The sequence below is a fragment of the Motacilla alba genome, chromosome 20 (assembly GCF_015832195.1).
Source record: "Motacilla alba alba isolate MOTALB_02 chromosome 20, Motacilla_alba_V1.0_pri, whole genome shotgun sequence".
Taxonomy (NCBI): Eukaryota; Metazoa; Chordata; class Aves; order Passeriformes; family Motacillidae; genus Motacilla; species Motacilla alba.
The window spans coordinates 14,423,792-14,437,960 of NC_052035.1; the positions used below are offsets into that span (position 1 = coordinate 14,423,792).

Sequence of the window (14,169 nt, forward strand, 5' to 3'; positions counted from 1 at the left end):
TGGATGATTTGCAGCAAGGACAAACAGAAGCAGAATGGGAGAAGAGCCGGGCGCTGCCTGTGCACAAACACAGAGCTCCCAGCAAGCTGTGCAAGGAACAAGGCTAAAGGAAAGCTTCTCTGCCAATGCAAACGCCCAAGGAGCTGTTAAATGGTTAAAGGTGAGAGTAAGACATCTCAGTGTAATGCCCTCTGCTGCAGACCCCCTGTGATCTAATCCAGGTGGTTGCAGGTGGGATCCTGCTGGCCAGAGGTGAACATGAGTGCCAGAATTCTGTGCAATGCCCTCAGGGAACTGAGCCCTGAGTCACCCATTGAGACAGACACCCTTGATTCATGGTGGGCACCCACACTTCCTCCAGAGCACCTCAGCTGCCAATAAAGGGACCATAAGGGGATTAAATTCATGTTTAGCTCAAGCAGGGCAGGTGAGGAAACCTTTAGCAATCCTTGGCAAAAGGCACCAAGCCCAAACACTCGTGTACCTGCTCCGTGTGCTCGAGGGGAGCTGCACTGGGAGCTTTGAGAGCCACTTGGAACAGCAGCTCTGAGGCCTTTGGGCAATTCCTTGAGGCTGGCAGAGCCCTCCCTTCCCTGGGCACTGCAGGAGCACAGGAGGGGCTGGCAGGGACAGGTGCCCAAGCAGGGCTGGCAGAGCTGCTGTGGATCGTGGGCTGCTGAGGGCTGACTCCAGTGGCAGGAGGGAATGCAGGATGAGGGGAGCAGGAATTGTGGCTTGCTGAGTGCAGCCCTGCTATTGAGCCCTGTGTGAAAACCCCTTTGGATCCAGGTCTGGAAGCTCAGTCCATAGGAAGGTGCACTCCAGAGGCACTGCACTGAGAGTAATGGAGCTGTTCATGAGAACAGACAAGAGAAGCAAGCAACAAAAATGCCCGCATGGGCCATAAATCAGCAAGGAAATGTGTCAGCATGCAGTGACAGGAGGACTGGGTCCACTTGCAGGAAATCTGCTCCCCTAGAGGGGCCAGAGCTGCCCTCAGTGCAGTCTCCTTGATCTCAGGGGATGGCAGCAATATTGCAAATGCAATTACCTCCCACCCCAAATCACTCAGGCTGGCACAGTCCTCTCCCAAAAGCTTTTTTTGACACTGGAAGCCATCAGGGCCCCCAAAGCCATCTCTTCTCCAGGCTGCACAAGTCCAAGTGTCCCAGCAGAGCAGCTTCTCCTTGCACTGACCATCCTGGTGGCCCTCTTTGAACACGCTCCAGCCTGGGGACGCTTTCCTGCCCTGAGTGCCCAAAATGAATGCAGTTCTTCAGCAGAAAGGAATTCAGCCTCCTGGTTTGTTTGGGAGCTGAGAGGTGAAAGGTGCTGTGAAGCTGCAATTCCTTGTTTTGCTGGCAGCACTGCTGCTGAGTGTGGAATCCACCTGAGCGCAGAACGATGCTGGAATTATCCTAAAAAGCCAGGGAAACTGATAGAACAGGATTTCGATGTCAGCAATCAAAGGAACAGAAGGAAAAGCAGCCACAGGCTATAAAAGTAATGAAAGTGGGATTAAATTTTTTTCTCTGCAGCACTGCCAGTTCCTCAAGGAGCACGAAGTAGTTGATTGACTCTGGGAATCCTTGGCCAGTCCACCATGAACAGCTGATCACTGCAGAAAAACTGCTGGGGCACTCGTGGTCCCCCTCAGGGGCAGGGAGCATCTCTGGTTCCCCCAGAGATGTTCTGTGCTCTTGAAGGATGTGGTGAGACAGGCCCGAAGAGGGAAGACCCCCATTTGCTAGAGCAGATTTAATGTTGGCCACAGTCAGTGACCTCACAGCCACTCCTCACACTGGTGCCCACAAAGTCCTTGGCCTCACCTGAGCCTGCCAGGCTGGAGTCCAGAGGAGGGGGCACAGCGGGTACCCAGCAGGTTGCAGGACATTCACATCAACACTGAGCACAAGAACATTGTCAGTCGTTATTGCCCAGAGCTGGACTTGAGAACTGCTTACTTGCAATGGAGAGTTCTAGTGCTGCCTGTCTCCAGATGGAAATGATCCTGATCCAGACAGCGCAGCCAGGGCTGATTTACTGGATGGATAGCAGAAAAACTCTGCGTTACTCATATGGGGTGATAGTGAGTTGTCCTGTGCCTCCTCCTTTAGGATCGCTGTAACTCCATGGGCAACCAGAGCTCACAGAAGTCAGCGCTGGCAAATGAAGCTTGCTGGAAATCTGCCCTGCCCCAGGCAAGGTCACAGCCAGTCCTGAGAGCTCTTCACCCAGTCTTTCCTTTGAATCTCCACTGAGCAGATTTACAACCTCCTGAGATTCCAGCTACTCTCCAGCTACTCACAGGGCAACAGTTTTGTCTGGTTTGTTTGTTTTTTTCCCTGACATCTAAAGTAATCTCCCTAATTGCACTTCAGCAAATTGCTTTTTGTCCCGTCATTTGTGGTCAGAGGACAAGTGTTTACTGTCATCTTCGCAAATGTGTTTATACATTTCAAGACAGTTGCTGAGTCCTTACATTGTGTTTTCTCTTCCAGCTCAAATAATGAGTTCCAGCCTTGCGCACAGCTTACATTGCCAAGCCTCTCGCAGTTGCGGTTGCTGTTCTCCTCTCTGCTTTGCCTACATCTCTGTGTCGGGGTGAGTGCCTCGGCCGGAGCGCTGCAGCCGAGCCTGGCCAGCGCTGAAGGAGCAGAAATGTCGCCCTCTGATGTCCCCCGGCTGCTGCTCGCGCTCTGCAGCACTGCCCGGGCTGCGAGGCTCAGCCGGAGTCTCCTCTGCAGCGTGTCCCTCCCGCTGCTCGTTCAACGCGGGATGTTCCTCCCCTGTGGCACACCGCATCTCTCTGTCCCCTACAGCTCCGCTGTGCTGAGCTCAGACGGGCTCTGCACTACCTCGGGGTCATTCGAAACCTCAGCCTTGCTCTCCGTGTGGAATCACTGCACATCTTCTAGCAATGCCCTCCATCCTGTCACCCAAGTTATCACAGCAAACACCGACCAGAACTGTTCCCAGATGACTCCCTGGGAGACCCTACTTAGTATGTCCTTCTTCTTCGACAGCAAAGACTTTTAAAATACGGGTTTTGTTAGCAAAACTATTGCAGACTATTGTACAAAAGCCAAGGCTCCCTGTCACTGTGGCCAGTAAAACCAATCAGCTCCCTGCTACAGACAAAGGCTGAGAGCCTGCTCAGAAACCTTGCCAAAGTCAAACAAAAATCCTGAGCGGTACCAGGGAAAAGCAGCCCAAGCTGACAGCCCCTCTGCACGACTGCTGTTCAACAGCTCCGGCTGAGGAATATCAGCACGGCTGTTCCTGCGTGCCCACACAATCCTGAACCACAGTCCGATCTACTTTAGGGGGAGAAAAGAGGTGTTTTGCTAAAATTACCATAGTATAGGTTTTTCATTTGTATTACCATAGCAACAAAGGACTTGGCTTGAAACCAGACCCCGCAGTGCTCCGGGTGAAGGGCACAATGCCCACAGGAACACGCAGCCCTTGTCCCTTTGAGGTGACTGTCCCCATCCCGCACGGAGGCGCGGGACGCCTGCAGGGAATTCCCTCCAGGAGCAGTGCCTGGGCAGGGAAGGGAGCTCAGAGCCCAGAGGCGCCGTGGTCTCTGCACCCGCGGGGGAGCAGCAGCGCACGGCATGGGAGCGTTCGCTCGAGAGTGTGACAGAGCCTGAGCTGCCGGTGGCTCCTCAACCCCGGCACCGAGATTCAACTCGCGCTTTCACGTGGAGATTGCATCCACAGAGAGTACCTTCCACCCAGATGTCACGCAAATGTCATTAAAAGTAGATCTAGGCAATATCCTCCAAGTCTGTGAAACGACCCCGTGCGCTGATGCTGCCGTGCGCTGCGAGGGCGCCCCGGGAACAAAGCACGGGCTGGGCTCTCCGGGAGCAGACCGGGCGCACAGTCGGGATGGGATTTGCGCCTTTGCTCGCGATCCCACCTGTCCGAGCAGCAGCGGCCCGGTGCGCACGACAGGGCCCGAGCAGCGGGAGCGGCGGGCGGACGGGGCAGCCCGGGATGGCCCCCGTGTGCGGGGCAGGGCTGCGGGCGGCCCCGGCCGGGCTGCGCTCCTCCTCGGCTCCGGGAGCTCCTCCTCCTCCTCCTGCCGCTGCCGCTGCCGCTCGTCCGGCGCGGGCGGTGCGGGCAGGGCAGCCCGGGCGCCGCTCCGGTGCCGGTGCCGGTGCCGGTGCCGCACCATGCGCGGGGCCGGGGCTCGGCCGGAGCTCGCCCGTCCCGCCCGCGGCCCCGGCGGAGGCGCAGCGCGGTAGCGCCCGGTCCGAGCCAGCCGCGGGGCTCCGCGCTCGCCGCCGCCGCGGGCAACTCGCGGGCGAGTTCGGGCGACTCGCCCGGCTCCGGGGGAGCCGCGGGGGCAGCGCCCGGCCGGGGGTGGCCGGAGCCGCCGAGCCCCCGGAGCGGGCGGGGCCCCCTCGGCCGCGGCAACAGGTTCCGTCCCTCGGCAGGGATGGCAGAGCGGGAGCGGCCGGCATTCCCCGCCGGAGCCGGGCCGGCCGCGCCGCCAGCAGCGGGAGGGGCTCGCCTGCTCCCCGGCACCGCTCGGCTCGTTCGTGCCCTGGCCCGGCCCCGCCGCGGAGGAGGCTGACGGCGCTCCGGGCGCATCCCGCCGCTCGCTGCTGCTGCTCCGGCTTCCCCCGGCCGGCTCTGCCGCTCCGCGCTCCGGGGGCTCTCAGCGCACCATGGAGGCTCGCCTCGCCACTTTCTGCCGCCTTGCCTGATCTGAAGGTCCTTTACAGCTTTCATTTTTAAGTAATTAAGGGATGTCTTTTATGTTGGTGTATGTACTGACTTCTGCTCGTTGGTGACTGACAGACGCATCAAGTGAACTGTTCTTGATAGGCAATGTCTTTCCGGGAGATTTTTTTTTCATTGGAAAAGACTTGGGGAGGGGTTGAGGACAGGACGAGCATGAAATAACTCTTCCATGACTACGTATCTTAATTTCGGTAGCGAAATATTTATCTATACAAGTAAATGTCAAATCCTTTACTTTTTGAAATTATGTGTAAGAGATTGCTATGCATGTGACTTGCTGAAATTTGTTGACATAAATATGTTTCACAGCAGAGGAGTAACTGCAGTTATTAATCCTGATGTATTTCAGCACATTCTCCTGGGGATATAAGTTATCCGCAAAGTTATTTCACTTTTGATTATTATCAGTTGAATAAGGCTCGGCTTTATAAAACCAAACAGTGAATAACATATTTGACATAATTCTCTTTGTAGGTTGTCATAAGATGCCACAACTGTCCAGCTCAGGGAGAGCAAGACAGAGCATATTTTTTTCAGCTTATCTGCTTTTCAGGAGAGTTTTATTTCATGTTATACATTGACCTTCCTAAGTTTTACTTTGATCTGGCTGGAAGTGCAGTTTTGCAAGCAGAGTTGAAGTTTGAGGTCTGTTCTCAGGCTGTAAAGAGCTGCAGGAGCGTGGCAGGAGGTGCCTGGCAGTGAGGCACAGCACGGAAATCCTGTGCCAGGGGAGAGCCGAGTGTGGCACTGCTTGGAAATGCTGCCTGCTTAACTAAGGAAAGACCGAAGGAGGAGAGAACATTGCATTGTTCCTTATGGAATTCTTTCCAAAAATTCACTATATTCATATCAACCTGCACTGAAATCTGAAACTTTTTTAAATGTCTTTTAAAACTTAATTTACAAATGGTAGAAAGCAACAGAGATGAGTTGCAGGCACTGGAATTGATAGGAGAGACGTGGGGGGACTTCTGCATCTTCTTTGCAGGCTTGTTATCATCCAGGCACAACTTTGAATTGTCTGTGCTGTGGAGCAGGAGCAGGACTCCTTGCAGGAGCTCTGATTACATCAGAGATGCACTGCAGAATTCAAAATACTGCAGCGGACACTGGGGGGGGGAACAACACTTGCAGTGGAATTTTATCATGTTTCTCATGAGTTCTATTTCCTTCCCTCAGAAGGGCATCTTTAATAATTCTTTTCCCATTGCCTCGCAGTCTGGCATCCTTCCTGAATTCTGGCTGCAAGTAAGGGCGGCACGGATTTCTAATGTGATTTCTTCACCAGACATAATGGATATCATCTTGTGCTGGACAGATTTTTGAAAATACGTCCTGTCTTACTTGCCATGCACAATCCACCCCCTGGAGTCACCCAGAGCCCTTGCCTAGGCCAGCTATTCCGTGTCACTGCAGGTTCCAAAAGGCAGAGCAGTTCCCAGGGTGGATAAGGCAGGAAGAGACGTTCTTGCCCCAGTAAGGTTACAGAACGTGAGAGCAGCGATGCTCAGGGAGAAGGGGATTGCCCAAGAGGAGAGCACGGTGTCAGCAGGGCAGCCAGGAAGCTGAGCTGGGCTTCAGTGAGTGCCAGGCATTCCAAGGGCAGAGTGCTGCTCAGACCTCAGGACCTCAGGCCAGGAGGGCTTGTACCATTGGGCCTGGCTTAGAGCTGAGCAGAGGATTTCACTGTCACAGCAGAGCCTCAAAGTTCACCTCGTTTGGCTGCTGGGGAGGCTGGGGCTCTAGGCTAATGTGTCTGTCTGACCTTACACTGCTGTGTGCTGCCTTCTCTCCTGAAGGCATTTCTCACCAGCTGTCCCCAGTGTCATCAGGCTGCAACAAGGAATAAAGCAGCTTGCCTGGGCTGTAAGCTCAACAGCAAGGAGTCCTTCCATTAATTAGATCTCTCTCATCCTAAAGCAGCACCGACCATCATTCTGTCGAGGCACCCTAGAAGGAAAAGAAGAAACACACACAGAAATGCACTGGTTTATTTTTTCTCCTTTCTCCCTTCCTTCGAGTCAGGCCACGTTTATTATTGTCCTTTATCTCCTCCTACTCTTCCCCTGTAGATATGATGCTGCGTGTATCTGAGGCAGAGAACATGAAAATAACCCGTGTGGAGCATCAGATCCTACGTGGGATCTGTAGCCCTGCCAGCTCTGGTTATGGCAAACCAAGGAGCAACCTTTTCTGAGAGCAGCCACTCAGTGTGGCCCACAGGGGATTCATTTGTCCAATTTGTTGTCTCACACAGGTCGAGGAGGTGGCAGTGAAGAAAGAAATCCCCTTTTCTTTGCTCTGCTCTTTCACAGTTGCTGCCTCAGGGTTACAGCGTGTGTCTGACACACGCAGAACATTTACATTTCCCTCTCTCCATTTCTTCCCATTGTGTCAACTGTGGATGTGCTGGGAGATCAAACCAGTGACAGAGATGAGCTGCCTCCTCATTTTTCCTGGCTGAGATTCAGAGGATAAGTTGTTGCTAACCAACATCATCTGGTATTACAGAAGGGAAAGTGGTTAACAGCTCCCACTTATCCATATCTCATATCAGTCATAATCTTCATTCTGTTTGGACCAGCCCTGCTTTAGACATGGCTGAGGCAGAAGGGAAAAGGCATTTTTAAATAAAACAGCAGTTGGTCTGGGAGATGAAGCCCTACACAAACATCCATCAGGCAGCCCTGGTTTCCATATCAAACCGTGGCTTGCGCTCCAGTGGCATTTCTTCTGCTGATCCATGGCGGGGCTGGGACAAGATGAGCTTTAAGGTCCCTTCCAACCCAAACCATTCTGTGCTTCTGGATGAGGAGTCAGGAAATAGCTCTCCATCCAAAGCTGGCCTGGGGCCACCTGTTTGTAAGTGTGCACAGAGCTGCCCTGTTCAGCCCAAACCCCCCTGGGAAGTTCAGGAGCAGGACTGAGAGAGTTTTTAATTGAAGCTTTGTAAGTGCCCTTGCAGCAAGGAGAGCTCTTAAACTGATGTGCAGCTGTGCTTTGAGTCCTTTTCTGTTGTGTAATCATGTTTTTTTCTTCTTTAATAGGTATGTGCCACTCCTGGTGTGGTTTATAAACCCAGCTTCTGAAAAGGAGGGTTCTGTGGCTCAGCAAGTGGCCCTAGCAGGGGTTGTGTCCCTGGGTGCACATCCAAGGGGAGGTAAGTGCAGCCAGGACAAGAACAAAACTCTACCGAAGCAAATCAACTGGAATATTTATTCCTTTCCTGTGAACCTGAGGCTAGAAAGCCAAAATACTGGTGCATATTTAATGTCTCTTTATTGTACAATCTCCTTAATAAATAAATACTCTTCCCCAGCGAAACTCAGGGACTCCGTGCCCTCAGCTGAGGCTGAGTGTGCAGATGAAGGGTCTTGGAGCAGTGCTGCACAGCCTCCTGTGGAGGAGCAGATCCCAGGCTGGCTCCTGAAGTGCAGTGGCTTAGGGAGGCCAGAAGTTTGAACATTTCCAGCTCCTGTGTTTGATACCAGTTGAACTCTGTTCTCTTCACTCCCTGGACTTTACGCCAGCGTTGCATGAGCTGAATTTGAACAGGATTTCCCAAGCTGTCATTAGAAATGTTTGGGCTCTTTCAGTCAGAGGTAAAGGCAGCTTGGCTCAGAGTACTGCAAGCACAAAGCCCTGGTACTGTGTGTAGGGTGTCAGTGATAACTGAAACAGCCTTCCAAGGTCTGTATGGAAATCCCATGTTTCTGTGCAATCTTTTGTAAATGAGACCATAAAAAGGGAGTTGCCATGTCATTAATATAAACTCCATACAAATGTTTATGTGATCAACAATACAAGTGAGCTTTTTTCCCCCAAACAGTTTCCAGATGGCTTTTTATAAATTAGTTTTGTACTAACTGATTTTTAGAAGTGTGTATTTACTGAATTACAACATAATTGACTTCTGATCCTTTCTATACATTTCATGGGTGCTAAAATACTCAAAAGTTTTATGAGTAGTACTTTAAAAAATTATGCCATTTAATTTTCTACAAAACACACTTGAATTCTATGGGCTCACAGATTAGTGTCACTAATGTGATACTGTCCCCATTTTTATACCTCCACTCTGAACCAGAAACATCCTGCCACATGAAGGAATTATTCCTGGTTTCCATCTTTATCTACTGGCACCTGAGACCTCTGTATCTGAGAGAGGAGAAGCCTGCAGTGTGATAAATACGCCAGGCAGAGCTCCTGAAGCTGGCACGGCCCCTGGCATGGGGTCAGTGCTGCCCAGCTGGATAAACCCAGCCTGCCCAGAAAGGCCTGGCCGCGCTCAGCCACTGCTGTTTCCTTCCCAATTGCTCTCATCATCCATAAATGCTTTTGGGCTCCAACCACTCTGCTTGTTCAAAACCTGAAAGCAGCCTGCCATTTGCTCACCCCCGTGTCTGTTTTCAGTTCCAGAAGACACTTGCAGAAGCAGCGGAGGGATGCAAAGTTGTCTTCCAAGATGACTCTTATGCCTGGAGAAAATTCCGACTATGACTATAGTGCCCTGAGCTGTACTTCAGATCCTTCCTTCAACCACACGTTCTTTCCAGAATCTGAAACCCTCAAGGGAGTGTTTTACCAAAGAGCCAGGCTAATCCACCCTCAGGAGGATCTCCTCAAAGGCTTCCACCCCGACGACCGCAAGCGTCACATCATTATCAACGTGGGGGGCATCAAGTACCTGCTCCCCTGGACCACGCTCGATGAGTTCCCCCTGACACGTTTGGGACAGCTCAAGTTCTGTACTAATTTCGACGACATTCTGAACATCTGTGACGATTATGATGTGACGTGCAATGAATTCTTCTTCGACCGCAACCCGGGGGCGTTCAGGACGATCCTGACCTTCCTGCGGGTTGGCAAACTCCGGCTCCTGCGGGAGATGTGCGCGCTGTCCTTCCAGGAGGAGCTGCTCTACTGGGGCATTGAGGAAGACAACTTGGACTGGTGTTGTAAAAGGAGATACCTGCAAAAAATGGAGGAGCTCACAGAGATTAATGAACGGGAGGATGACCTCCTAGAAAATGAAACAACAGGTGAAACAGTAGAGGAGACAAAAATTGGTTTGTGCATGAAAAAGTTGCAAGACATGGTGGAAAGGCCCCAGTCTGGCCTTCCTGGAAAGGTGTTTGCGTGTTTGTCTGTTTTGTTTGTAACTATTACAGCAGTGAACTTATCCATCAGCACCATGCCTGACCTGAGGGAGGAGGAGGAAAAGGTAAGTTAGCTTTCAGGATGCCAAGTGGTATGTGCTGGGAAGAGCAGAGCAAGTACAAGGTCTGAGGCTATTGACTTCAATGGGGATTTTGCAGCTGTCCTTAGAGGGGGGAAATATTGTGAAGAATATTTGAAATGTTGCATGACTCTTCAATCACTTGCAAGAGAATTAACCAATCCAGTTTTATGTCCAAAGAAATTTCTCTTAGCGCTCCTCCGTATATTACCTTGTTAGACTTTGTATTTGCTATTTAGAAAGCCTGAAATTCCCGAGCAGTATCTTCTGTGGAATAAGCAGAGCCTTTCTAAGTTTTGCATTTAGCATGTTCCAAACTGCCAACGTGTTTCCCCATAGCAACAGCTTCGATTCCTTTAATATTTTGGGTTTAAAAAAACCAACACAGAAGCCTCTCCTCCTGTCACCGCACCAGCTAAAACAGTTATTACCCAGAGCCGATTACGAACTCCTCCTCTTTCCTGCAGGGTGAGTGTTCCCAGATGTGCTACAACATTTTCATTGTGGAGTCCGTGTGCGTGGCATGGTTCTCCCTGGAGTTCCTGCTCAGATTCATCCAGGCCAGGAGCAAGTTCGCGTTCCTGCGGAGGCCGCTGACGCTGATAGACATAATCGCCATCCTGCCCTACTACATCACCCTGCTGGTGGACACGGGCTCCGAGGGCTCCAAGAAGCCCAGCTCGGGCAACATCTACCTGGACAAGGTGGGGCTGGTGCTGCGGATCCTGCGGGCGCTGCGCATCCTGTACGTGATGCGGCTGGCGCGGCACTCGCTGGGGCTGCAGACGCTGGGGCTGACGGCGCGCCGCTGCACGCGCGAGTTCGGGCTGCTGCTGCTCTTCCTGTGCGTGGCCATCGCGCTCTTCGCGCCCCTGCTCTACGTCATCGAGAACGAGATGGCCGACTCGCAGGAGTTCACCAGCATCCCCGCCTGCTACTGGTGGGCAGTCATCACCATGACCACCGTGGGCTACGGGGACATGGTGCCCAGGAGCATCCCCGGGCAGGTGGTGGCCCTGAGCAGCATCCTGAGCGGCATCCTCCTCATGGCCTTCCCGGTCACCTCCATCTTCCACACCTTCTCACGCTCCTACCTGGAGCTGAAGCAGGAGCAGGAGAGGATCATGTACAGGAGAGCGCAGTTCTTACTGAAAGCCAAGTCTCAGATGAGCAACGAGTCGCAAGGCAGCGAGGTTTTGTTCACCACTCTCTCTTCCGAGACTAGGGACAACGAATGAAATTTACGTTCCCGTTTCTCTTGCTGTCATTGTATCAGATTCCAGCTTTTAATTCGCTCTGGAAGCACCTTACAAAGGTAATCCCCATATTAAAACGAAGAGAAGGGGCTCTAACCAGGACCTGATGTGGTTTAAGAAGTCTGTTATTATGCTGTTCCTTCCCCCCCCATATAATGTATAGGGCAGAATTTTCACTGAGATCATGCAGTGGGATTTAAGGAATTAAAACTTCTCTGGCAACAAAACAAAAAAAAAAGAGCAACATATAATTATGCACTTGACAGGCTGTTTTGCCATTTGTAATACACATTTTTCCAACCGAATCACAATGTACATAATCATTAAACAGGCTACCATTTTTCTCATTCCTCTTGTACATAAATAATGTAAATACATCAGAATTAATGGCTAAATTGTCTCCCAGTAACACGCCTTAGAGCGTAATGGAAATAACCACAGATGTTTGTCCCATTGTGCTTTTAAAAAACGTCAAGTGAGATTCATCACTCAGCACAGAACCGGCTCTTTCTGTGCAAGTCAGCCCTAGCCACGGCAGAACAGAAGAATCGAGCTGTTTATAGCCTAACCTTGCTAAAGATGTAAATACTCAGAGCTCACCAGCCTCAAAATTTAATTGATGTTACAGCATTGATCCGATGCCATCGAATGCAACATTCCAAGGAACAAAGCCTTGGAGTTTTGTAGCACTTAATGTCGTTATAAGAGGTGACTAGCTGCAAACCCAGTGAAATATGCATGAGGAGATGCCAGCCTTCCCCACCATCTGTTCCCAGCTTCACTCTCCCTCAGCTCTGAGAGGGAACTGGAGAGGGCAGTCTCCAGGGACCCCAGCACTGCTGGGCAAACTGGGGCCACCCCTTCCCTCGAGCTGTCGCTTCTGTGGCAGGAGCAGGAGCTCTGTGCCCGTGGGAAGCTGCCAGTGAGGGAAGAAGAAAATCAGATTTGAGTGATGGAGGGGCACACAGAGAGCTCTGTCCTTCACTGTCCTCCATCAGGAGGGATGGCACGGGATTCACTTCAGCTCTGCCACCACTACACACCTGGTGGCAATGGGGAAGGTGTTAAATAGGACAGGAAGAAGCAATGAACACCCTAAAGCACAGCAGGGATTGTTCATCTTGGTCCAGGCTCTGTGCTGAGTCAGGGGAGCACAGGGACACTCGGGTTTGGTGTCTGTGCACGTTCATGATACCCCCCTTATTTTAGAGGGAGTGACCCTGACTTGCAGAACAGCTCAGGAGAAAAAACTCCAGAACTTCAAAAATAATAAAATCCACTTGTTTGATTCCATGTGTGCTTACAGGTAAAGAAAAGTTGATTTAAAGAGTTTCACCTATTTCCACTCTTTTTCAGTAAAATGACTTCCTAGCAGTTAAGAGCCTGGGGAATTTCGAAGTCCCCATCACACTGACCAATGCTTCTTTGTCTTAATTTTCAGAAATACTATTTCTTATTGGCATTTCTGGAGCAGGCTGCAAGAAATGTCAGAATGCATAATGGTTTATGGTTTAAATGAAGGCCAAGGACGCAACACTGTCCTTCCAAAAAAAAGTAAATTCGGTTTCTCAGGCTGTGCTGTTTGGCCAAACCTACAGCACGCTGATTTTCTGTTCAAATGTCTTTAAAATACAATTTGAAGCAGTTCTGATGTGCTTGTTCCTGAAGGAGAACTCCAAAACTTTTTAAAATGCACTTTACAAAAAATTAGGGCTCTAGCATTCTCCAGCCTGTGGTAGGGAAATGTGCCTATGGAACATTACTGCAGAGTGCTAAAATATCCAGTCTAAACTCTTGGCAATTAACTCTGTGCCAAAGCTGCAAATGAACCAGCTTCTCACTCTTGTTCTTCATCTTTAATTAGAGTTGGACAAAAAACAGGAACATCGTGACAAAAAATTCTTCTCCCCATTTTTTTTCAAATTTCAGAGCTGTTTGATCATCTGGAGCATTGGCTCCAGCACAAGTGCTGTGCATCCTCTACCTTTGTGTCAGCATTCGTTATAAAAAGAACTGGTAATTAGATTAGTCCTGTGAGCAACAGTTGCTTATCTAAGAATGTGTTTGACAGGCTGAGCCATAAATAAGGAGCTGTACGTGAATATAAGGAGAAATCAAGACTTACCAAATAAAACCTAAGCTCATTTCCATGTTCTGCTAGCTAATAAATGCTGTAGGGCCATCCATTTTCTCACTGTCTTTGCATCAGTGCTCATTTATTTCATGTATCATTTAATTTTTTTATCCCACAACCAGAGCTTGATTCTAAAGCCCTTATCCAATAAAAATAAAATAAAAACATCACCCTGGGGTTGGGCGTTGGTCGAGCAGAAGTGTGAAAGCACCTTGCCTGTTGCCAGCTGTGCTGAGGCAGGGCACAGGAGCTGTCGGGGATGTGCCCACCCCGTGTGGAGCTGTGCTTGCAGCAGATGTTTGTGACCAGCTGGGCACGTGTGACTGAATGGCTGTAACCTCCCTGGTGTGCTTTACAGGGGGAACTCCTGCTGAATAAATCCAGCTCAGAGGCCTCGCAGCACAGCCTCAGTGTGAGCCCCAGCTGCTGGGTTCCAGCTTTCCTGGCGGGTCGCAGAGATCATGCCTCTCTAGACTCTGCTGTCTGGGTTTTTAGTCAGATCCATGAAAATGATGGCTTGGTTCCAAAGCTGGCAGTTTCCTGTGGCACAGCTGAGGGCTGTCACCCCTGTTTGGCCTTTTCCCAGCGTGGGCAGTCCCCAGGACAGCTCCAATCCAAGCGCCGGGTGCTTTGATGGAGCCAGAGGGGCAGTGCCTGTCTGCAGCTGCAGCGGGGGCTGGCATTGCTCTGATTCCTGCTCCGGGGGCTCTGGCCAGCTGCAATCCCACAGCAGGAGCTGTACTCCTTGCATTAATAAAGTGATGGGCTCTCCCTCCTCTCCC

At 51.0% G+C, this 14,169-nt stretch overlaps 1 protein-coding gene across 1 annotated transcript; it reads left to right on the forward strand.

The window, feature by feature from the left end:
* The first annotated feature begins 4,128 nt into the window (after positions 1-4,128).
* On the forward strand, positions 4,129-13,563 carry KCNG1 (potassium voltage-gated channel modifier subfamily G member 1). Its single transcript, XM_038159308.1, has 4 exons — positions 4,129-4,728; positions 7,806-7,918; positions 9,172-9,982; positions 10,465-13,563. Exons 3-4 carry the CDS (start codon positions 9,224-9,226, stop codon positions 11,233-11,235), a joined length of 1,530 nt encoding a protein of 509 aa, XP_038015236.1. The 5' UTR covers positions 4,129-4,728; positions 7,806-7,918; positions 9,172-9,223; the 3' UTR covers positions 11,236-13,563.
* The last annotated feature ends 606 nt before the right edge of the window (positions 13,564-14,169 follow it).

Excerpts from the sequence above, each read along its gene's own strand:
- KCNG1 (XM_038159308.1), top strand. The coding sequence starts at position 9,224 with ATGACTCTTATGCCTGGAGAAAATTCCGACTATGACTATAGTGCCCTG. Across the intron at positions 9,983-10,464 it reads TGAGGGAGGAGGAGGAAAAG|GGTGAGTGTTCCCAGATGTG; the intron begins GTAAGTTAGCTT and ends TCTTTCCTGCAG.